At 35.1% G+C, this 24958-nt stretch overlaps 1 protein-coding gene across 1 annotated transcript; it reads right to left on the reverse strand.

Moving 5' to 3' along the window:
- Positions 1–10995: 10995 nt before the first annotated feature.
- Positions 10996–17327, reverse strand: LOC139844943 (uncharacterized). The gene is given in 14 exon segments (XM_071835162.1): positions 10996–11531; positions 11916–12215; positions 12382–12497; positions 12625–12904; positions 13119–13337; positions 13458–13592; positions 13893–14300; positions 14980–15123; positions 15264–15386; positions 15490–15579; positions 15645–15677; positions 15893–16000; positions 16112–16186; positions 17139–17327. Coding segments are annotated over 14 exon segments (2445 nt in total). The 3' UTR covers positions 10996–11306.
- Positions 17328–24958: the final 7631 nt, after the last annotated feature.

Below are 24958 nucleotides of genomic sequence, written 5' to 3' on the forward strand. Positions count from 1 at the left end.
TTAATTTCAATGTTTATTGAATCTCAAGATACTTGGTTACAACTTGGCAAACACCTAAAAGAGATGAAAATTTGATTAATGAGTACAAAATATAACGATCCACAAAACCATATTAAATTGTTTTGTTTTTTGCATCAACAACTACACATGGAAAAGACAAATAGTACATGAAATAAACCAATATATCCCATGTAACCGACATCCTTTAACTCAGATAACATTTCACTGCACGAAGTACTTCCTAAATAAATATTATACACTGATTACTTCAACTTTTTATTAGTCAGCATACAAAAGAGAAATAATAAAAAAACAATCTCGAGCTTTGACAAAACTATGAAGCAATTAAAACCTAATATACCTACGTCAATTATTTTTTTTATGGCTAGAAAATCAATTCGGTATGGTCCGGTAACATCAAAAATCTCTTTCTCATTCACCCCAATGCAACATATAATCGTTGAAGCACTGCCCAAAGCTGCTTTAATGTGCTTCGGTTTCTCCAAATCACATTCCACAAGTTGAAGCTTCTCTCTATAGCTGAGCTACAGAGTACATACTATCAAAATTATGTTATTTACATATCTAAACACAAGCAAAAAACTAAAACCTTACGTTTAATTGCATCGGATAACGCTTCGTCAAGCTTCATCTGTTTCACACTCTACACGCAAGACAAATTGTTCTATTCACTATTTATTCAGAAAATTGAAGCACATGATTAATAATGTAATTGACTAATAAACCTTACACTTTCACCAAAGCTTCTGCTCTTTGAATAATTTGTACACCAGCTCGAACGTTAAATCCTAATTTCAAAAGCTCCCTGCACAAAACTTCAGTTATCTTGCGAGTTTCTAAATCAAGTGCATAAACTTGATCATCCTTTATGTTCTGCATCACATACAAGCTATAAGAGCTGTCGTAGCGCAGTTGCTCCCCCCGAGAACATGATATAACTCGTTCCTTAAACCAAAAATTAGCATTGATTGCAGTTGGTGCAGGTGTAAATAGAGTCACCTAAATCTTGGTAAAATGATGAAACACCTGATATGCATACCAACATATAAGTAAACTAAATAATAACAACCATCAAATATCAAATATTCCAGTAGTAAGATGTTAAGCACACTAAAAGCCACCACACACGGAGCGCGAGATTTAGCTGTAGCATGCAAAACCAATAGATAAATTAACTTAACGATGATGATGACAATAATAATAAACTAACGCATAACTAAAAAGCACATACCAAAGGCTTTAGTTAACATTTTGAATGCTAACTAATGTACGCGTTTAAACAAAATTTAATCTTTATGAACCCACATGAATGTTAAGCAACATAATCTTAACTAACTCAAATTCATATCAAAATTTGAGTTGTTTTTTTTTTAGCAAACTCAAGACCAACAAAAAGCCATCTTTTATCGACCCACAAAACTATTAAACCAAAGAATCTTACTTAATTCAAAATCCAACCAATTTCATGAAAAAAGAGTGCTTAGCTTCATAAAGTAAATGTTAGTTAATAAATAAATTTACATAAAAAATGAATAGATGCTCATCAGAGTACCTTCCAGAAAGTTTATGAAAATAAGTCATCCCATGTTCATTAGCGATGACATCACCATTAGATCCTTTAACATCATCAAAGTAATCTTCCCTTGCGTTATCAGCCAACATAAGTGAAACCAACCAAAACATCTCATTCATAAAACAAAACATATGACATTTAGTTCATAAAACATCTCATTCATAAAACATTTAGTTCCTTGTTTATCTTTGCCAAGACCTTCGCCTTAATCCCATCTGTAAAATACATTTATTCATAAATCAAAACCAAAGAGATAAACCTGCTAAATTAAGATCAATTCAAAAACAATATAAAAACTCGTCCAGTAGAATACATTCATTCATATGTCAAAATCAAACAGATAACCACAAAATCTAAATATAAATCAATTAAAAAACAATTCAAAGAAACCTGATATGGAATTTTTATGTTAAAAACAAACCCTAATCAAATTGCAAAATAAAAAAAAACAGTAAATCAATAAAGAAAAGAATTCAATCAATGAAAACATGAGTGAATTGTTTAACTAAAAAACATAACCTTCTAATCATAATTGATACTTACAATTGGCAATCGGAAAAATTAAAAACTAATTAATAAAGAAAAACACAATAAGAAAACATTAACCTGACTGTAGCTTTAACAAAAATTCTGTTTTGTTCATGGGTGATATAGACCGCACCAATGTCAAATTTGCCTCCATTGAGATCAAAGATAACGAATCGTAATACCGCAATTAAATAACAGGGTCGCCTTCCACAACCATATGAATCAATCTCCTAGCAATTGATTGTTCACGATAGCTCTTTGCGGTGGTGATGATAAGCCGAAAGGAATAGCAACTCCATGCTCGCCATCGTTATAATGAACCCCTAATTTTGTTATAAGGTCCGTGTTTAATCAATGCTCTCTCGGAAGAGGGATCCGAATAGAAACTTGAGGTCGATGAATTCATCTGGCTTTAATCTGTAGTGTCACAGACTTATCTCGATAAGCTCACGTGTGGCACTTAGTCTCTACTAAGTCAGCCTTACTCGGACCTTAAATGATTCAAGTAACCACAAGAGAAAATATTATAGAACAAGTGGAATTGAAGAAAATACTTATATTGCTTGAGAATGCTTTACAAGAGAGAATGTTTGAGATTTGAGGTGTGGTGTGCCAAATGAGGCCACCCCTATTTATACTACTCTTACATCAAAATGGATGGCTATGATTAAACTAAATCAATGGCTATGATCTAAGTACTGGAAACTTCATGACCTAGAAATATCTATGGAGTTTCCATACCATTCCATGGAAGAATCAAGGAGAGAATTCTAGATATCTTCCATATGCTTCTTGGGCCTTCCATGATTTGGGTTATAATCTTAGTGGGTTGGGCCACAAAGTTGTTGGGTTGTGACATTCTCCCCCACCTAAGCTCGCGACATCCTCATCATGTGATCCTCGTGATACTTCTTGATTTTATCTGTGAACTGCCATAATAAGTCTTCGGCTTCCCAGCTTGCTTCACTATCGGGCAAGTTACGCCACTTAACTAGGTATTCTCTATAGCTCGGCACACCTCGTCTCCGTACAGTTCGATGCAACAAGATATCTTCCACCTCAAAATTAAACGAAGTCGCAACTGCCATTGGTGCACGTTTGGAAACTCCTCGTTCTGGGTTTTCCTCATCTCCATGATAAGGTTTTAGAAAACTTACGTGGAAGACTGGATGAATCTTTAATTTGGGCGGTAGTTGAACTCGATAAGATACATTCCCAACACGTCCAATTACCGGGAATGGGCCTTCATATCTCCGGATCAATCCTTTGTGCACCTTCCTAAATGTTTTAAATTGTTGAGGTAAAAGCTTCACCATCACTTGGTCCCCAACTTTGAACTCAACATGTCGTCTTTTCTCATCTGCCCATTTCTTCATTTTCTTGGCCACCTTATCTAGTGATGCTCGCGCCAAGTCGGCTTGTTCGTGCCACTCCTTCATCGTTCTATAAGCGGCTGGGCTGTTTCCATCATATGAAGCGGCCAAAGCATTCAGGGTCAAAGGTTGGCGTCCTGTCACCAACTCAAAAGGACTCTTCCCCGTGGACTCACTCCTTTGTATGTTATAAGAGAACTGAGCAATATCAAGAAGTTTAGCCCAATCATGTTGATTTGCACTTACATAGTGTCGAAGATAGAGCTCCAATAGTGCATTCACCCTTTCCGTCTGTCCATCCGTTTGGGGATGAAAACTCGTGGAGAAATTCAAGTCTGTCCCCATGATCTTGAACAACTCCGTCCAAAAATGCCCCGTGAACCTCGGATCTCGATCACTTACTATCACATGCGGTATCCCCCAATACTTCACCACATTCTTGAAAAATAGTTTTGCGGTTTCATCCGCGGTCACTTCGGATGATGCGGCTATGAAGGTACCATACTTAGAAAACCGGTCTACCACGACTATAATACTCCCACACCCTTCCGACTTGGGTAAGCAAGTAATGAAGTCCATGGAAACACTCTCCCATAGTCCTTTCGGTGTAGGTAGTGGCTGTAATAGTCCTCCTAGTTGGCGTTGCTCTATCTTGTCTTGTTGGCATATTAGGCATGTCCGCACGTACGTCTCTACATCGTCTTCCATCCTTGGCCAATAATAAGTGCCTTCTACTAATGCTAGCGTCCTCTTGATACCTGGATGACCAGCCCACTTTGAATCATGACACTCCTTCAAGATTGTCCGTCTAAGATCACCCCACTTAGGCACATATAACTGGTCTCCTTTGGTGAATAATAGATCACCTTTGAGCCAAAACCTTCGCGTTTTCCTATCTCGAGCCAATCCAACAAGGTTTTTGGCTATAGGATCATGCTCTAATCCCTCTTTTATACGATCTTGAAGGAAGAATTGTGGTTTTGTGATCGCTGCAAACTCCGCCTTACGACTTAGGGCATCAGGTACCACATTGGCTTTCCCAGGCTTATACTCCAACACATAGTCAAATTCGGCTAAGAAGTCTTGCCAACGAGCTTGTTTGGGACTCAACTTCTTTTGGGTTTGAAAATAACTCGTTGCCACATTATCCGTCTTGATCACGAACCTTGATCCCAAAAGATAATGCCTCCATGTCCTCAAACAATGAATAATCGCTGTCATCTCTTTCTCTTGCACAATGTACTTCCTTTCCGCCTCGTTAAGTTTTCGACTTTCGAACGCGATTGGGTGACCTTCTTGCATTAGAACTCCTCCAATAGCAAAGTCCTATGCGTCTGTGTGTAACTCGAATGGAATGGTCACATCCGGAAGTCTCAACACCAGTTCTTCCATGACAGCTCCTTTCAACTCCTCGAATGCTGCTTGACATTTCTCATCCCACAACCAAGCTTTATTCTTCTTTAACAATTATGTCAATGGAGCCGCTTTCGCCGAGTATCCCTTGATAAAACGACGATAGTAGTTTACTAAACCAAGGAAAGATCGTAAATCAGTCACCTTCGTTGGTGCCTCCCACTCTTGAATTGCCTTGACCTTAGCCCCATCCATGAGTAACTTCCCATTTTTAATTCTATGTCCAAGAAAATCCACCTCCTCTAATCCGAATGAACATTTCTTTAGCTTCACATACAACTCGTTGTCCCTTAGTACTTGGAATACTTGCTTCAAGTGCCTCACATGATCTTCCATGGTGTCGCTATACACGACTATGTCATCCAAGTACACCACGACAAACATGCCGAGGAACGGGTGGAATAATTTGTTCATCAAAGTACAAAATGTGGCAAGGGCATTGGTTAAACCAAAGAGCATGACTAGGAATTCATAAGTGCCATACCTCGTCACGCACGTGGTCTTAGCCTCATCTCCTTTGGCAATTCGGACTTGATAATATCCCGATCTCAAGTCTAACTTGGAGAAGTATCTCGCCTTCCCAAGTTGATCGAACAAATCAGCAATAAGTGGGATTGGGTATTTGTTCTTGATAGTTACCTTGTTGAGTGCCCGGTAATCTATACACATCCGCAAGGACCCATCCTTCTTTCTTTGAAATAGCACCGGAGCACCATACGGGGATTTTGACGGTCGGATGTATCCCGCATCTAGCAACTCCTTGAGTTGTCTTTGCAACTCCTCCAACTCGGGTGGTGGCATTCGGTATGGGGCTTTGGAAGGTGGTTTTGATCCCGGCTCCAACTCGATCACATGGTCAACCTCGCTCCTAGGTGGTAACTTCTTTGGTAACTCCTTGGGCATGACATCCTTGAACTCATCAAGGACCTTCTCAATTTCCTTGGGTACCTCTAGTTTTCCCTTATCTTCGACCGTCTCTTGCTTTGCTACCGCTAAATAGCATGTCTCATTCTTGTTGTACCCCTTCTTGAATTGCATGGCCGAAAGTGACTCGGATGCACTCTTGCTTCCACGTTCGGTTGACACCATACAAGTCTTCTCACCATCCAAGATACACAGTGAGTTAGCGAACGGTATAGGGAAACCGCGTACCTTATCTAGGAACTCCATTCTAAGTACTAATTTGAAGTCATCTATAGGCACGACCGATAGATCAATCGTTCCTTCTCATTCTCCAATCTTCACTTGCACATCTTTAGCCACTCCACTAATCGATTTAGCATTCGCGTTCACCGTCTTCATCATTCCGCCCTCCTTTATCTCTTTAATCCCCAATCTCTTAGCTTCCTCGGTGGAGACAAAGTTATGAGTAGCTCCCGTATCTACCAAAGCTCGTACCCGGTTTCCTCAAACATAAACTTCCACGAATTGGAGTCCTTTAGCCATTACTTTGGGTACCTCCACCTTGGCCTTGATAGCGTTGAGTATTTGCATCGATCCCATGCACACATCCTCATCCTGACAACCCGCCTTTTGAGCTTCCATAGCATGAAGGCTAGCTTTCTTCGGACAATCTCGGGCTCTATGCGGTCCATCACATATGAAACATCCATCATTCTTGTAAGAAGTTTTTATGCTCTTGTTATTCCCGGTTGGTGGCTTACGTGTATTATCATTCCTTGATTGGGCGGGCTTATCTCCCCCACCTTTTTCATGGCTCACCTTCTTATCTTTTGACTTGAACGAATCTTTCCTATTAGCATGGTCGACTAGTGCCTCCGCTTGAGCAATTGCGGTGGCAAGGTCTTGGACTCCTCGTCTCTCCAACTCCGTTTTAGCCCAAGGTTGCAAACCATCGAGAAAATAGAAGAGAAGAATATCATTGGGAATATCTGGGACCTCCAGGCTAAGGTTCGTGAATTTTTTAATATACTCTCGAATCGTCCCGGAATGATGTAATTTACGTAGACGACTCATCGCATCCTTTTGAGCATTCTTGGGGTAGAATTGATTCTTAAGTTCAGTAAGGAAATCATCCCAAGTATCAATAGTAACCGTACCTTTCTCGATATCTCCATATCGACGACGCCACCATAACGCTGCGGTATCCTTCAGGTAACGGGTTGCCGTCTTGATCTTCATTGCATCATCCACTATGTTGACTCCCTCCAAGTATTGTTCCATATCCCATATAAAATCATCAACCGCTCGGGATTCCCGCTTCCCCACGAACGGTGACGGCTTGGGAACGGCCACATTCAGAGCATTGCATCCAGTGTTGCCACCCCCACTAGCCATGAATCTCAAACAAGAGTTCATGTTGGTTTGTAAATCCACGAGGCGTTGGTGAATAGTGGAGACCTCCCCCTCCATTTCGCCTCGCAACTTCGTAATCTCACCTATGAGCATACCCCTTAAGTCATGGATCTCACGTCGCATGTCAACGTCTAGAACGTTGATTGCACTCTTGCAATCATCTTTCAATTCGTCAAAGTCCCCGTCCAAACCATCCAAACGTTGGTGGACGTCTTCGACCTTTGCTTTCACGTCGTCCATGGATGTCTCTACATCCATGATCCTCTTGTCCAAGTTTGCGACAAAGTCTTTGGACGTACCTCGGTTCTTCTTGGCTCCTTGGCGAGTCTCTACCCGACCACGAGTCTCATCACCCATCACACCACTTGTTGCGCTCACATTATTCTCGGTCTCGGTTGCCATCTCCTTGAATCGACCTTGCTCTTGATACCAAATGTCACGGACTTATCTCGATAAGCTCACGTGCGGCACTTAGTCTCTACTAAGTCAGCCTTACTCGGACCTTAAATGATTCAAGTAACCACAAGAGAAAATATTATAGAACAAGTGGAATTGAAGAAAATACTTATATTGCTTGAGAATGCTTTACAAGAGAGAATGTTTGAGATTTGAGGTGTGGTGTGCCAAATGAGGCCACCCCTATTTATACTACTCTTACATCAAAATGAATGGCTATGATTAAACTAAATCAATGGCTATTATCTAAGTACTGGAAGCTTCATGACCTAGAAATATCTATGGAGTTTCCATACCATTCCATGGAAGAATCAAGGAGAGAATTCTAGATATCTTCCATATGCTTCTTGGGCCTTCCATGATTTGGGTTATAATCTTAGTGGGTTGGACCACAAAGTTGTTGGGTTGTGACAGTAGTCTCTCTGAAGATGGATCCGAATAGAAACTTGAGGTCCGGGTATTTTATTTGTAAGGGTTTCAGGTCCGCGTATTTATTTTAAAGGGTATTAAAGGTATAATTTTTGTTAAGAATGATTTATTAGCTAATATATTAAGGGAAGATTAAGAACCGTTGGATCAAGGGGTATTATGATGTAATTTTCTAATCTAACGGTAATAAAGAGGGTTATGAAAATAATTATTAGCTAATCGAGACCCTCTTTTAATGTATATAATGATAGTGATATTGAGTTAATATATATATAAGTGGTGTTTGACGAATTTTTCCCCGTTCAACAATTTTAAAGAGGGTTTTCTATGCTTGATACCATGTATGATCTTGGTAACTGGGGGTATAATCACGATCGTAGGTTGAAGTTTATCGAGAATCCAGTGAGTGACAAGCAAAAAATTGTTGAAATGACCGATTTCTAAAAAACCGTCTTGGGTGTGTGCTTATACGGTTATTGGTGCGTGTGGAAGTTTAAAACTCGAATGGGCTACCTTATTATAAAAGCAACACGCATCATGCGTGTTGCATGTTACTTAGTGCCAGGGGCGGAGTTAGTAGGGTGGCGGAGGGGTGATCAGCCACCCTAAACTGTAGTCGTGTCTTTTGTATTTGATTGTGTTTGAATAGATAAATATTTGAAGTTATAGTCACCAATTTGGAGAAACTAGTGATGAATGAGAATGTCGATTGAAATTTGAAGATGAATTATCTTTTCCACTTTTCATATTATAACCCTCAACTTATATTTATCGTTTACTTTTAACCTCACATTTTAATGTTATGTGACTTATGTCATTGAACTATATGTATTTTACATCAGATTTTCGTATCTTACAAACTCACTTATTGTTTTCAATAAGTTTAGAACTTATTATATTTCTATAAAAAGTAGTCAATACATTTAATGTTTAATGTTTATATAAAAATAAATTGTTATTGATGTGTATTTAACGTATATAGATGGTAATAATTTTATAATTTTATTTTTCTTTTACATTATCAAATAGTGTTTTAATATTTTCACAATAAAATTAAATGGATCAACTATCTACCCATATTTCTCATTGTATGGCATTTGATATCTTTGTATATAATATATTTTGTTATATTTCGTAAATACTTGACATTTGATTATTTTACATTGAAATTTTTTTAATTCAAAATGTAAAGTTTATATTACAACGGATTCAAATTTTAACAATAACTTATCGTATTCAACTTCAAATATACCTTATAGTGATATTAGGTTTCATGTATTTGTCGTAAGTTGTTACTTATTAGGCCGTATTACTTGAATGTGTACAACTTAGTTATTTAAATTACGCCACCCCTAACTCAAAATTGTGGCTCCGCCCCTGCTTAGTGCGTATCTGCTAACATCGTGCTTGTTTGCCTAAGTGCTCCATTTCTGCGCATCACGCAACGAGCATACACGCATGATGCGTGGTGCATAATGCGTGATCCGTGGACAGGAGGCATAGATGCTATTTCGATTTTTTTAAGGCATATTATTATAGACTCAGGGAACATATTGACCAATTTCCTTATGTGAAAGCCCGTACATATTATTAGCAATGTGCCTGTTACTTTTACATCTCAAAATGTTTAGACATTGATGGGCTTATTGTATATTATTGTTGTCAAAGACCTAAGATCACTATACTAGTAATTAATCAGGTAAGTTAGTTAAAAATTAAGTTAAGGCGTCACCCCAAAAAAATGAAGAAGACTAGGTGAAATAAGGTAAGTTAACCTATTACCTATGTTTATTACGGAGTATAATTTTATACTGTAGCATTTGAATGCAAATTCACCCGAAGCACCAATCGTTTCAATAAAAGCATTAAGTAGACATAACGAGAAAAGATTATATCATTTATCCTATTGCAGCTTACATGAAGTGAAGAATCGAAAGGATGTTTAAGGCAACTCTTATTATTCAACTTTTGTTAACAAAATTTCACTATTCTTTTTTTTTTATTATTATTAACCTGTGTATTCAACTTTTTTAAACTGCTACCCGCTTTGAAAGCAGCCCAGAATCAAAACACCGCAACATTTTAATAATTGTAGCTTAAAACAGTGGGTAGCTATGTGATAGTTAATGGGGTCAACTGACCCCAATAAAAGTTTAGTAACTAGTCTAGTAAATATCTCATTTATTAAGAAAAAATCACCTTGATAAATTTTGATGGGCTTCTGACCTATTTGAAAAGTCAGAATTCCACTCTTTCCTTAACATTGAAATAAGAAATTTACACTACACTTTCAAACTAAGTGCATACAGGTTTTTACAGTTTATATAACTCATGAGTCATGCCATCTTGAAAGTACTTTATAATTATTCCTCACTTTATACTCTTATCATGTAAAAATAAATTACGTAAGGATGCTTTCATCGATATTTTTGGATCAATTATTATACGAGTATTTGGAGCAATATATGTAGATGCGTTGCTGGTTTAGATCATCTGAGTATCCAATTTTACTTCTTTTATAGAATGGTGCTGTTTGCTCTATATATTTGTAAATTCTACTTAATAATTATTAATTATATATATGCAAAGTACACTCTCTTTACAAAAATAATTATTATTCCATTACAAAAGATTTTCGAGTGCAAATGATTTTAATAAATTTTTGAATGTCAATTTTTGTATAAACGATTTCGTTGAGATCCCGTAAATAGAAAATAGAAAAGAATATTAAAGTATTACCCTTATTAAAGAGACGATAAAAAATTATTAGTTGCGAAGGGCACCTCGTCAACTACATAATTACTTGTTTTTTGAACCAAAGTAAGGTTGAATGATAGACGTTTTATGACACCATCAATCTAGAATCCTGGCTTCGCCACTGGCTTAAAATATATGTACACATTTATGGAAGTATATTCCACTAATAACAAAGTTCACATCCACATGCCTTTCAACAGTTAAGTATCTCATGTTACTATTCTATGCAATCCACACTAAATCCTTATATACGTACGTGTAATAAGTACCAAAAATAGTAATGTGGCCATTTCAGCTTATTATCTACTTCATCCAGTTTCACAAACAGAAACCATAACCAACTTGAGCCAATTTGTGATGAACTGGCAAATGACCGATATTGTATTTGTATTGCAGTACTGTTGGCAATTAATCCTATTTGAACCATCTTTACGTGTCACTCAATTAGTTGAAGATCGTTGTGTGATGAGTGAAGGCGATGAGTTGATTATTTCTTGACCAAGCTGATTGATTTTGTTAAGTAAAAGCATCTGCTCCATTTCGAGTTGCATGATGCATTCTTCTTCTTCCGCATGCAGACTTTCGAGCTCATTCAGAGCCATTGACGCTTCTTCATAGTTTTCATCTTCGACCAGAGATCGAATTTTCAACATTGTTTGCTTCTTCTGATACAAACAAAATATTAACATATAAAAGATAATTTACATACAAAAAAATAGTGCATTCTAACATTTCCTTAAACCGTGTGTTTTTCACTTTTTTGTGTGTGGACTATTAATATGGGACGCAGGAAGTATTACATATAAAGGAGCTAAAAACCATGAGAGTGGTGGTGACATGGTAAGACCCTGACCTTCCAATGTGGAGGTCAAGGGTTCGATTCCTTGCACCCACAAAGTTATTCTCCCTCATGGCCACGGAGGTTCGCCTGCAATGACTCCGGGTTGCTCACAAAGCGGGTAGTCGCCCTGGGTAGTCAGTTAAAAAATGTTGGATACCCAGGTTACCAAAAAAAAAATATAAAGGAGCTAAAAGTAGTAAGTTCTGACCTGGCTTGAAATTTTGTGGCCTCTACTAGAGGGTGGCTCGGACTCCGAAACTTTCTTTTGTAATTGCGGGATTTTTCTAGTTACTTGAACATGAATCTCACCCCTTTTAACTCCTTGAAGAGGTATCCATTTATCGAACATCTCATTTGGAGGCAATCTATGATATTCCACAATGCAATCTCCGATACTTGATGTTGGCAAAAGGGCATTATGGTCTTTTACATACAGAGCTAGAAGACTACCATCATCAGGAAATTCAAAAGTTTGATGCCATTGGGGATTCAAAGTTTTATATATCACCTGTTTCAAGTCATACCACAACTAAGCAAGTGCACAAAAAAAAAAAAATATATATATATATATATAATAATAATTAATAATAATTCGGCATGCCATCATGGATTGAGTTTATCGACGATCAAAATAAATTTAAGACGAAAATTTAAATAAATAAAAAAAAACTAACCTTGGTACTTTTCTTCAAGTTTCCGTAGTGTACCCGAACATACGGATCGCTCGTTCCTCTGATATCAGCAGCAACAAGATCTCGTCCCTCGATAACAACAAGCTCGATCAAACCTCCTTGCGCACCCTAGACATCACAAAAAAAAAAAGATTGAAACTTTATTTGATTCATATGATTTTTAACGTTCAGAGAAGCAGATTGTTGACGTTTAAAATATTATAATGAAATAAAGACAATTATTACATACCTTAGATCCTTCGGAATCATCGATTGTTGCCGTTTCAATTTGAAGCCGCACTTCACCCTTGTTAACTTTCTCAAGCGGAATCCATACATCCCGGACTACCCCATCCACCAAACCTTCCAAATTTACCCTTGCACCACCAATATTCTCATCCCCAAAAATGTCTTCGTTATAACATTTTATCTTGAGATATTCATCATTACCGATTTCTTCAAACTCAAACTTTTGAGACCAAGTAGGATGTGAAGCATTTGTTGCACTTCTAGTTCTCTGTATCGTCTGTCATATTTCAAGATTTCAGTTATTAGCTTTTCAGCATTTAACAACCATTAATTCATTAACCTTAAAGCTTCATATTAATACAAAAACTGATTTTTGGTTTTGATAATCCAAGAAAGCCATATCATTTTGTCTTGAAAAGGTATAAAATTTGACTTTATATTCTTAGTATAAACGCTTTTATAAGAAATAGAATGGTAGACATCTGTAATACCTTCCCATATTGTAGTTTAACGTACGACTTTCCACTTTTGTCTTTTTCTAAAAGTTCTTTCCCTTCAACAACTGTTACGTAAATCTTCCGTCCCGTTTTCGGTTGAACGATAGAGGTGGACCCGTATAGTGATGATCCTCGTGTACTAAGTTGAGAACCACTTAAGCTATGTAAACCATCAGAAAATTGCCATTCCTTTAATGTAAGTTTCACTTTCAACTGCAATATCATAAAAGTCATATGTAACACAATCATTAATACTACAATGGATACCAACGTAAGTTTAATATATAAACATATATATAACATAGGCCTAAAAATCCAAGCAAACTGTCATACCTTTGCTGAGTTACTACCCTCAAACGGGACCACCATTTCGACTTCTTGTCCACAAAATTCAGCATGCTTCGCTATCACGCCTAAGTCTTCTCCTATAGCCCAAAAGATAGTCGAATCATCCGTACAATATCTCAGCTGCAGCCATAAAAAAAATATTACTTTCAAATTTTTTTTACCTTTTTTAAATAACCGTCCTATCTAATATGATTATATCACTTTGATAATAATCTAACTATTACAATAAGATAATTCGAAGAGGTTCTTAATGAGATACAGACACATTAATTTTCTCTATTTGAAGCATTAGAGGTCAAACATAACATAGGTCTACCCATTTATAAGTAAATGGGTCAAAATTTCCCCCTTTATGTAAATCTTTGCAGATTCTATGTTTCATCTTGATTTTTAGTCCTTTTGACTGCAAAAATATCATACCTTAATTTCACAGCTAGCAAGGTAATCATAATTCAAACTGTCCGAGCAACATTCATAAAGATTAAACTTAATGATCCCAGCATCATCATGAAGAATCATATTGAATGTTGAATCCCATGTTGGGTTAGGTCCAGCAACTTCGAGTGTTTTCCGGGTCAATTCTGCGAGTTCCACTTCAACAAATGTGTGAAAATCTTTACCCATTTTGTCATTATTATTATCAGCCACGTCACCATCGTTTGTAGACCTGCGTTTAAAACTATTTCTTGAAAGTTTTCCAGCTGTCACAACTGTCACGTGGAGTACACCCCCAACTGCCTTTTTCCTCAGGTCAACTGGCGGCAAAGAAAGACAACGCCGTCGAGGTTCAACCATTGTCTTGTTCAACGAATCATTACATAATTTCACCTGCGAGTGAAAAAAAATTGTCACTTTAATAGGACGACGTTAGGGTGTTATGGCCAATTGAAGGGTTCGGTCATAAATGGCATGAAAAAGTTCATTAACGGGTCCAAGGTTGCAATAATCGCTACTAGAGTACTCGGTCGGGACTTTTTAGGGATCACTTGGAAACTCAGGGAGTAATCGGATGTTGACCCAGTTTGACTTTGACCGAAAATGACCGACTTTCAGAGTAATCTCGAGTTTTGGCCTATTAATGCCCATTGACTTAGGGTTGACCGAATTTTAACCTAGTACTCGGCCCGAACTTTTAACCAAGTACTCGCAAAGTACTCTGCAAGTTTTTCCGAGTTCTGCAACCCTGAACGGGTCAAAATAGATAAGTCATATTAAGTTGTTTTTGGTATGAGACGTTTTGGTTGTGTTAACCAAACAAAATTCGTGCAAATGATCTTTATAAGTATTAGCGTGCCAAATATGACTTCCAAAATCTGTATCATTTCAAAAAAGGAATTTTTTTGGATAACTGATTTGGAAGGGTTTGTGCAATAAAATGCAAAGTGTCCTTTGACCTACTTTGACCAGTTCTTTTAAGCTATTCATTTAAGCATGACTTGAATTGTATTCATATGACGTTTCCTTTGTACACTAACAAATTTTTGAAGGAAAAATCTAAGAAGCTTACGAGCCACGACGATACGCCAGGGAGTTCGGTTGCGGGTAAAGATTGACTGCCGCCAGTTCCAAATGCAACACCGATTCTTACTTCGGGGGTCGACACAAACGAGTACAAAATCGCTTTTCCATCTAAAATTGGCGATAGAAGAAGCTGCATTATTTAGCAAAAGAACGAGTAGTAAACACCGGAACAATATTGGTAAATATACATAAATATGTATCTATATGTACATCTAAATATAGGGACATGTACAACATATATACTGAAAATCGTAAATGAGTTATACATACATCACCCTTGATGTGGATGTTGTTTACAACTATTCGTGCCGTTCCCATCGGCTTAGCCAACTTTGCAAGTAACATGATACTTATGTCAGTAGTGTCCCAATCGAACCCCATGCGGATGAATCTCTGTAACAATTGATTTAGATTTAGCTATTTTTTAAAAGAAAAAAAAAATAAAGGAAAAGGAAATAAAACAAAAGGATGAAGTTAATTGATATAAAAACCGAACCTGATCACCTGCTGTTGACCATTGGGCCCCATGCATACCCAGTATAGGAGGGCATGAGCCTAATGAGAACTCAAGCAGCTCAATTTTTTCCTACAAGAGAATAATCATTAACATTCTTTTTTCTTAAAAAGTAAATAAGATTATGAACAACTTACAATTAATTTCGGCTTCCGATGCTTTAGGCGTTTCTGCATGAAAAAAATAAGTTTCAACCAGTTAATATTGTGCACAACGCTTGAAATACTAACTACATACACAAAATGTATGTGACTGTTGACCAATTTACTGATAATTTACGACCTATATAATCATATAATTACAATTACAATTATAATCTTTATATGAATATGAATGTATGTTTCTATATGATTATATTACAAGGCTATAATAATGGAGAACTCACCTCAACAATGGATGAGAATTTCAATGACAGCTTTGGACTAATATAATTGGGCCAAATTTCAATTAAGAGCTTGTTGAGCCATTCACAATGCTCCAATGGTGTTGTAGGCTAATCAAGCAAAAATTAAAATAAGGCAAAAGTTAATTATGTCAGTGCAAAAAGTAAATGAAATAAAATATAAAAGTAATTATGGAAAAGAAAACGAAAGAAAGAGCATACGGATGTTTGTAAAATGAGTTGCTTCCACTTTTTGTTCAAGTCTTGTACAACAATTCGCTGCCGATAACTTGCATACTGCAGATTCAAACAGTAACCTCTTAGTAGTTGCGTTTGAACTGTAATAAAATCATCTTTTGTCACGTCTCTAGACATAAGTTCGAAAACCTAAAGACTTAATGGTGAACAAAGATAAATATAAAAAAAAACATTTACACAACATAAATGGTGATCTCTTTAGTATAAACATGAGCATTTACTTGATTTATATGAAAGGGACATAATAGCTATTTAAAACTACATGGACTAACATTTTAAGCATTCAGCAAGTAACATACACATTACTTCTTTAAACCCTGTAATCCATTATAAGGAAAACGAAAAAGAAAAAGCATTATCCACAAGATAGAATGCAACAAAAAAGGAAAAGAACAGAAAAAAAAGGAAAGTCTGTAAATACATGGCAAGCATTAAACAATTGAAGCATGTGAAATTTTGGTAGATGCACATGGGTTTTTCTCAATAACATAAAGATCTACTGCACGAATTATCGGTGACTATAGTTCTTATAATTCGTAATTCAGCAACTTAAATTTTCAAAATGCTTTATGCATCCAACTTAGTACCAATTAAAATGCATCTATTCTTGAAAAGGCAAAAATTTAATCATTCATTTGGTGATCATACAAATTGTTATCATTGACTAAAGCTTCTTGTGATTTGTGGTTCAAGAACTCAAAATTTCAATCTGCTTTATGCATAAAACTACAAAACACCAATCAATAAGTATACGTATACATTCTTAATTAACAACAATTATAGAGAAAAACTTGATCATTCATATGAGGATCATGCAAACTGTTGTACATATATATGTGATTTGCATAAGAAAGGTATTAATCAACAAAATCCCAAAATTTAAAGTGGGTTATCAATATCTTTAAAGATTTATAAATGCAAACAAATAAAATAAAAAGATTTAAATTCTTGAATAACTATATAGTGAAAGAAAGAAGGAAAAAAAAGGTACCTGAATAGTAGCCCAAACAGCAACAGCAAGAGGAAGCCAATTTGAGAGGTTAAAAAACCATTTTTCAATGCTCCATAAAACCAATAAAACAGGAATCACATATGGCAAAAGTGGTTTTTCTTCCAATAATTTGTTCAAAAAATCAGTAATTTCAGTCATATCAACGACACTAGGTCTCTTCTTCTTCATTATCTTGATCTTCATCTTTGTATATTTTTTTATAAAAAAAGATTAACACTTTCTTTCTGTATGTATACTATAACCAAAACCCAATTAGCTGTTCAATTTCTTGAAAAAAAGTAACCCCCATATCACATATAAATCTATCAATTTTGACTGCGAAAGTTCAAGAGACAGAGGAGAATAAGAAGAAATTAGTTGACTTTTTGGCTTTAGAGGAAGTAATTAAGAGCAGTAATAGTTATCATTTACCATAAAAGTGATGATGTTAATGTTTATATTGATGATTTAATTACCATATTTGAGGTAATAAAAAGTGAGAAATTTGGGACACAAGGAATTTAGGGAGACGAGAAACTAAAAAAGAAGGTTCCTTAATTAATGGAGGTGGTCTGTCTGTTAATCTTTTTTTTTAATTAATTTAATTTAAATTTAATAGTTAAACAACAGACAAAGTTATTTTAATGGTTAAGGGGACATCATGTGATTGTGCTGATCAATTCTATCTATTGGATACATAAAATAAAAAATAGATAATGAATCTTTTTTAAAATCGAGTATTTACATCAGAAAAAAGTTATGAATAGTATTAAGGTCCACCCATTTTCATAAAAAATCTTAAATAAATTCCATCCAAATATTCAACGAGTCATATCTTCTCACTCGCAACGAGTTAAATTTTTTCGACACCATCGTTAAACTCGAAATAATTTTAGGAACACAATGTCACTAGCTATACGCAAAACGGACGCTTTTTAAAAAACGCTAAATATTTGGGGTACTTTTCATACACGTTGATTTTGCGTTAAATTTTTAAAAGTCGACAATTCCATAGTGAAACGCGGAGATGCACATATATTGTTAATTTAAAATAACATTTAAATCTCTCACGGGTTATACCTTTTAGTTCGACTCGAGTTGCGCTTCAACGACATCATCGTTAGCCACAAAATAATTTTACTAAACGCAATAAAATACATTAAAAATCGAACCCCGACTCGAAGCGAGGGTTGAATAACTAGTTAAAACTTATTAACAAAAGACAAAAACTCTTCTTTCTCTTGGGTAGATAAAAAAAATCGGGAATTATTAAAAAAAAAAAAAAAAAGGTTATAACAGAAACACATGTTAAAAATTTGCTTACAAAATAAACCGCAGTGTAAAATATTTTAACAAACAAACAAATGAACAGAAAATGGTACTTGGTATGTGTACTTCAAATTAAAAATGTTAATTTTAACTTTCATATTTAATTTAATATTTAATTTTTTATAGAACTGTTATAATTCAGTAGGCTTATAACTACCTTTAGTGGTTTGATTCTTGATGTTATAATTCAGTAGGCTTATAACTACCTTTAGTGATTTGATTCTTGATTAAGAATACTAATAATGAAGTGTAAGAACAAAGATGATAATGGAGAGAAAGAAAGAAACACTTTGTAAGTGTGAGAAATGGTGCAAGTTTAATGCTTGCATTCATGGCTATTTATAGCAAAAATATCACAAGTTTAGGTAATACAATAATATTACTTTTGTGTATCAATAATTGACTATCCATTTATATATATATATATATATATATATATATATATATATATATATATATATATATATATATATATATATATATATATATATATATATATATATATATATATTATAACACTCCCCCTTGGATAGCAATTTTGTTTGTTGAAGATCAACTGTAAGTTACTGCCTCGTTAAAAACCTTGCTAAAGAAAACCCAGTGGGAAAAACTTTAGCTAAGGGAAAAAGAGTGCAGCATGGAGTTGACTCCCCCTCAAGTAGACATCGCTTCGGTTGTTACATCTTTTGAACATGTCTCATGCCAATGTTATGAACGTGTGTTCTGAAAATAGCAGTTGGAAGTGCTTTCGTGAAAAGATCAGCAGAGTTTTTACTGGATTGAACATATCTCATTTCAATCTCGTTGTCCTTAATGAGATTTTGAGTGTATGAGAAGAATCTAGGAGGTATGTGTTTGGTTCGGTCACTTTTGATATACCCTTCTTTCATCTGTGCTATGCAAGCTGCATTATCTTCATAGATAATTGTTGGACTTTTATCGCGTTCTAGTCCACAAGAATCAGTAATGATTTATGTCATTGATCTCAACCAAAAACATTCCCGAGTAGCTTCATGTAATGCAATCACTTCGGCATGATTTGATGATGTAGCAACAAGTGTTTGTTTTTGAGAACGCCATGATATTGCAGTACCTACGTTTAGGAATACATATCCAGTTTGAGATTTAGCTTTATGTGGATCAGATAAATAACCTGCATCAGCATAACCAACCAAATCTTGTTTTGATTCGTTAGAATAAAATAATCCTAAATCAGTAGTTCCTCGAAGGTATCGAAATATGTGTTTGATCCCATTCCAGTGTCTTTTGGTAGGAGCAGAGCTGAACCTTGCCAACAAATTAACTGCAAAAGAAATGTCAGGTCTTGTACAATTTGTAAGATACATAAGAGCTCCAATTGCACTAAGATATGGTACTTCTGGTCCAAGAATATCTTCATGATCTTCACATGGACGAAATGGATCAGTTTCAACATTGAGTGATCTAACAACCATTGGAGTACTTAATGGTTTTGCCTTGTCCATATTGAAACGTTTCAAAATCTTTTCAGTATATGTTGTTTGATGTACAAGTAAACCATTAGGCATATGCTCAATTTGTAAACCAAGGCAATACTTGGTTTTTCCGAGATCTTTCATTTCAAATTCTTTCTTTAGAAGTTGAATGGCTTCATAGATCTCTTTATTTGTACCTATGATGTTAAGATCATCAACATAAACAGCTATGATCACATATCCGGATGTTGTTTTCTTAATGAAAACACAAGGGCAAGTAAGGTTATTTGTATACCCTTTGCTTATCAAGTAATCACTTAATCGGTTATACCACATACGTCCCGATTGTTTTAACTCATATAAAGATCTTTGTAATTTAATCGAATACATTTCTTTGGGTTTTGCATTTGATGCTTCTGGTACCTTAAATCCTTCAGGTATCTTCATATATATATATCACTATCAAGTGATCCATATAGGTAAGCAGTCACAACATCCATGAGATGCATTTCTAAATTTTTAGAAACTGCCAGGCTTATTAAGTACCTAAAAGTAATTGCATCCATAACAGGGGAATAAGTTTCTTCATAATCAATTCCCGGTCTTTGAGAAAAACCTTGAGCTACAAGTCTAGCTTTATACCTTGTAACTTCATTTTTCTCATTTCTTTTTCGGACAAAAATCCATCTGTATCCTACATGTTTCACATCTTTAGGAGTGAGAATGATGGATCCGAAAACTTTTCTTTTATTGAGTGATTCTAATTCAGCTCGTATTGCTTCTTTCCATTGAGCCCAATCATGTCTATTTTGACATTCAACCATAGATGTTGGTTCTGTATCATCATCATTATTCATGATGTCATATGCAACATTAAATGAAAATTTCTCATCAAGATTTTTCATTTCATTTCGGTTCCATAATATTTTTGAATATGCATAATTAATTGCAATTTCTGTATTGACATCATCAATCTCCTCTGCAGTAGGAGTACTGATTTGTGGTTCTTCTTGAACACTTTCTTTTACTTCATTATCAGCTGATTTTCTTTTTCGAGGATTTTTATCCTTTGAACCAATTGGTCTTCCACGTTTCTGACGTGGCAAAGATTCATGAGTGACGTTATTGCCAGCTTTTGGAATTTCAATTCGAGCTGGAGTATTTACTGCTGGTATATATGATTTTGTCACCGTTTTTGTATCTATAAATGCATCAGGCAATTGATTTGCAAGTTCTTGTATATGCATTATCTTTTGAACTTCTGTCTCGCATTCTTTTGTGCGAGGATCAAGATACTTTAATTGAGGTTCACACCATGAAACATCATTTTCTTTATTTTTCATTTCTCCCCCTAATCTAGGGAACAATGTTTCATTAAAATGACAATCAGCAAAACGTGCTGTAAAAACGTCACCTGTCATAGGTTCAATATACCTTAATATTGAAGATGTTTCATATCCAACATATATTCCCAACCTCCTTTGAGGACCCATTTTTGTACGTTGTGGTGTCGCAATTGGAACATACACTGCACAACCAAATGTTCTAAGATGGGAAATATTTGGCTCTTGACCAAAAGCAAGTTGTAGGGGGGAATATTTATGACTTGCACTTGGTCTGATGCGAATCAATGCAGCAGCATGTAAAATTGCATGACCCCATATAGATACAGGGAGTTTTGTTCTCATTATCAATGGTCTAGCGATTAACTGTAAACGTTTAATCAATGACTCGGCTAAACCATTTTGTGTATGCACATGAGCAACAGAATGTTCAACAACAATTCCTATAGACATGCAATAGTCATTAAATGCTTGAGATGTAAATTCACCAGCATTATCAAGTCTCACCCTTTTAATGGTGTAATCAGGAAAATGAGCTCTCAATTTAATAATTTGGGCAAGAAATTTTGCAAATGCCACATTACGGCTTGATAACAGACAAACATGAGACCATCTGCTAGATGCGTCTATTAGAACCATGAAATATCTAAATGGTCCACATGGTGAATGAATTGGTCCACATATATCACCTTGAATTCTTTCAAGAAACATTGGTGATTCTTTTTCAACCTTAAGTGGTGAGGGTCTAGTTATCAATTTTCCAAGAGAGCAAGATATACATGGAACCATTGTATCATGATGGATTTTTCTATCCTTTAGTGGATGTCCATGAGTACATTCAATAATCCTTTTCATCATTGTTGATCCCGGATGGCCTAATCTGTTATGCCATAAACTGAATACACCAGGATCAATATATTTTTCGTTAACTACCATATGTATTTCTGGTACATTTATATGTGTATAATGTAATCCAGAACTAAGTCTTGGCAGTTTTTCAACCACATGACTCTTGTCAGTGATACTTAAATATTTCTCATTTTCTGTTGTCACTGACTGATAATCATACCCGTTAAGGTATATGTCGGAGAAACTCAATAAATTTCTGCTTGACTTGGGAGAAAATAAGGCATCATTTATTAAAAATTTTGTACGATTTGGTAGTATGAAATTTGCCTTTCCTATCCCTTTTATCAAGTTAGTAGGTCCTGATATTGTATGTATAGTTCCTTCCGTTGGTTTTAGATCAATAAAATATTTCTCGGATTTAAGTATAGTGTGTGTAGTTCCACTGCCTGCTATACAGAGATCTCCACCACTTGATTGATGTTGTATTCCAGCAAAATTCATATTGAACTTCATATATAAGAAATAAATAGTGAGTACATTAATATTACACAATATTTTACACGCAAATAGATAGTACTGAAACATTTAGCAAACATAATGACAAAGACAGACGATATTAAATCGTTTATTTTTCGAAAGACACACAACTTAAACATTCAAGAAATCTTCATATAAATCAGATGGTTTCTCAGTGACTGTTGGATCGACGTTATCCACAAAGTTTACTTCCTTTTCTTTATCTTTCAGCGAATCCTGATACATCTTAACAAGATGTTTAGATGTTCGGAAAGTATTAGCCCAGTGGCCCATTCTACCACATCTGTAGCAAGATTCTTCAGAATTTTTAGAAGAATTTTCTTCAACATCTTGTTTAGTGGGCTTGTTTTGTGGTTGATATTTATATTTTCGTGGATTATTATTTCTTTGACCACCACGGCCACGACCACGTCCTCGCCCATTACCATTACCATAAGGATGGTTTCTACCATAGTTATGGCTTTTGGCATGATGATGGTGATGGTTATTATAACCACGACCTTGCCCGCGTCCTTGTCCCTGTTTATAATTATTTGCAGTATTTGCTTCAGGGATTGCAAGTGTACCAGTAGGACGGGATTGCTGATTTTTCATTAATAGCTCATCATTTTGCTCTGCAACTAAGAGATATGAATTAAGTTCAGGATATGTTTTGAACTTTAGCATTCTCAAATTTCTTTGCACTGTGATGTTTGCAGCATTCATTGTGGAGAAAGTTTTCTCCATCATGTCTGCATCACTTATTTCATGTCCACAGAATTTAAGTTGTGAACATATATTATACAGAGCTGAGCTATATTCATTTACTTTCTTAAAGTCTTGGAACCTTAATGTTATCCATTGTTCCATAGCAGCTGGAAGTAAAATTTCTCTTTGATTATTGAATCTGCTTTTGAGACCTTCCCATAAAACATGGGGATCTTCTACAGTCACATAATTATTTTGTAAGCATTCATCAATATGTTGATGAATAAAGCAACATGCCGTTGCTTGTTCTTTTCAGAACAAGTGTTGTTTTCATTTATGGCTTCAAGAATGCCCATTGATTTAAGATGCATTTTTACTTTTATAACCCATGGCATGTAGTTGTTTCCAGTTGATTCTAAAGGAGTAAATTTAAGCTTTTCCAGATTCGACATTTTCTATTAAAACAAACAACATGATAAATTATAGTCACTTTATATTCATAAGTATATAAACATTAAACATAAATTTAATATAACATAAATGATAAGTAGGTGATAGTGTCGACCATATGTAAGCAATCATTAATAAATGTTATATAACATAGATATAAATATTAGTAAACATAAATGATAATTAGGCGACAGTGTCGGCCATATAAATGTTAGATAATAGAAATATAAATGTTAGTAACATAAATGATAATTAGGCGACAGTGTCGGCCATATAAATGTTAGATAATTGAAATATAAATGTTAGTAACATAAATGATAATTAGACGACAGTGTCGACCATATATTATTCAGGTGGTATAACCGACCATATATCATTTAGGTGGCAGAGCCAACCATAATTAGTATTAAGATTATCGTGCTGATAACGTGTTATAATTCAGTAGGCTTATAACTACCTTTAGTGGTTTGATTCTTGATGTTATAATTCAGTAGGCTTATAACTACCTTTAGTGATTTGATTCTTGATTAAGAATACTAATAATGAAGTGTAAGAACAAAGATGATAATGGAGAGAAAGAAAGAAACACTTTGTAAGTGTGAGAAATGGTGCAAGTTTAATGCTTGCATTCATGGCTATTTATAGCAAAAATATCACAAGTTTAGGTAATACAATAATATTACTTTTGTGTATCAATAATTGACTATCCATATATATATATATATATATATATATATATATATATATATATATATATATATATATATATATATATATATATATATATATATATATATATATATATATATATATATATATATTATAACAAGAACGTGTTTTATTTGGACTCTCATCTTGTTTACGAGAATTTAATATTCAATTAATGGTGTTTTATTTGCTCGATTTACAGTAGGTTGAACAGCAGCAATTTTTTAAGTGAGAAAATTACTCTTTTGTCTTTAGGTTGTTTCATATACTTATTGATTGTAATAGTTCAAGAGTATGATGATTTTGTATACCTCTAGTTGATCTAGAGAAGACCTATTGTATTGCTCTCTTGTTGGTGATAGTGGAATTTAAGTGGCCTACGGGTCCCGTGATTTTTACTCTCGGTTTTGAGAGGTTTTCCACGTAAAAAGCTCGTGTCTTTTGTGCGTGCTTAATTATTCCT

The sequence above is a fragment of the Rutidosis leptorrhynchoides genome, chromosome 4, assembly GCF_046630445.1.
Source record: "Rutidosis leptorrhynchoides isolate AG116_Rl617_1_P2 chromosome 4, CSIRO_AGI_Rlap_v1, whole genome shotgun sequence".
NCBI classification, from domain to species: domain Eukaryota; kingdom Viridiplantae; phylum Streptophyta; class Magnoliopsida; order Asterales; family Asteraceae; genus Rutidosis; species Rutidosis leptorrhynchoides.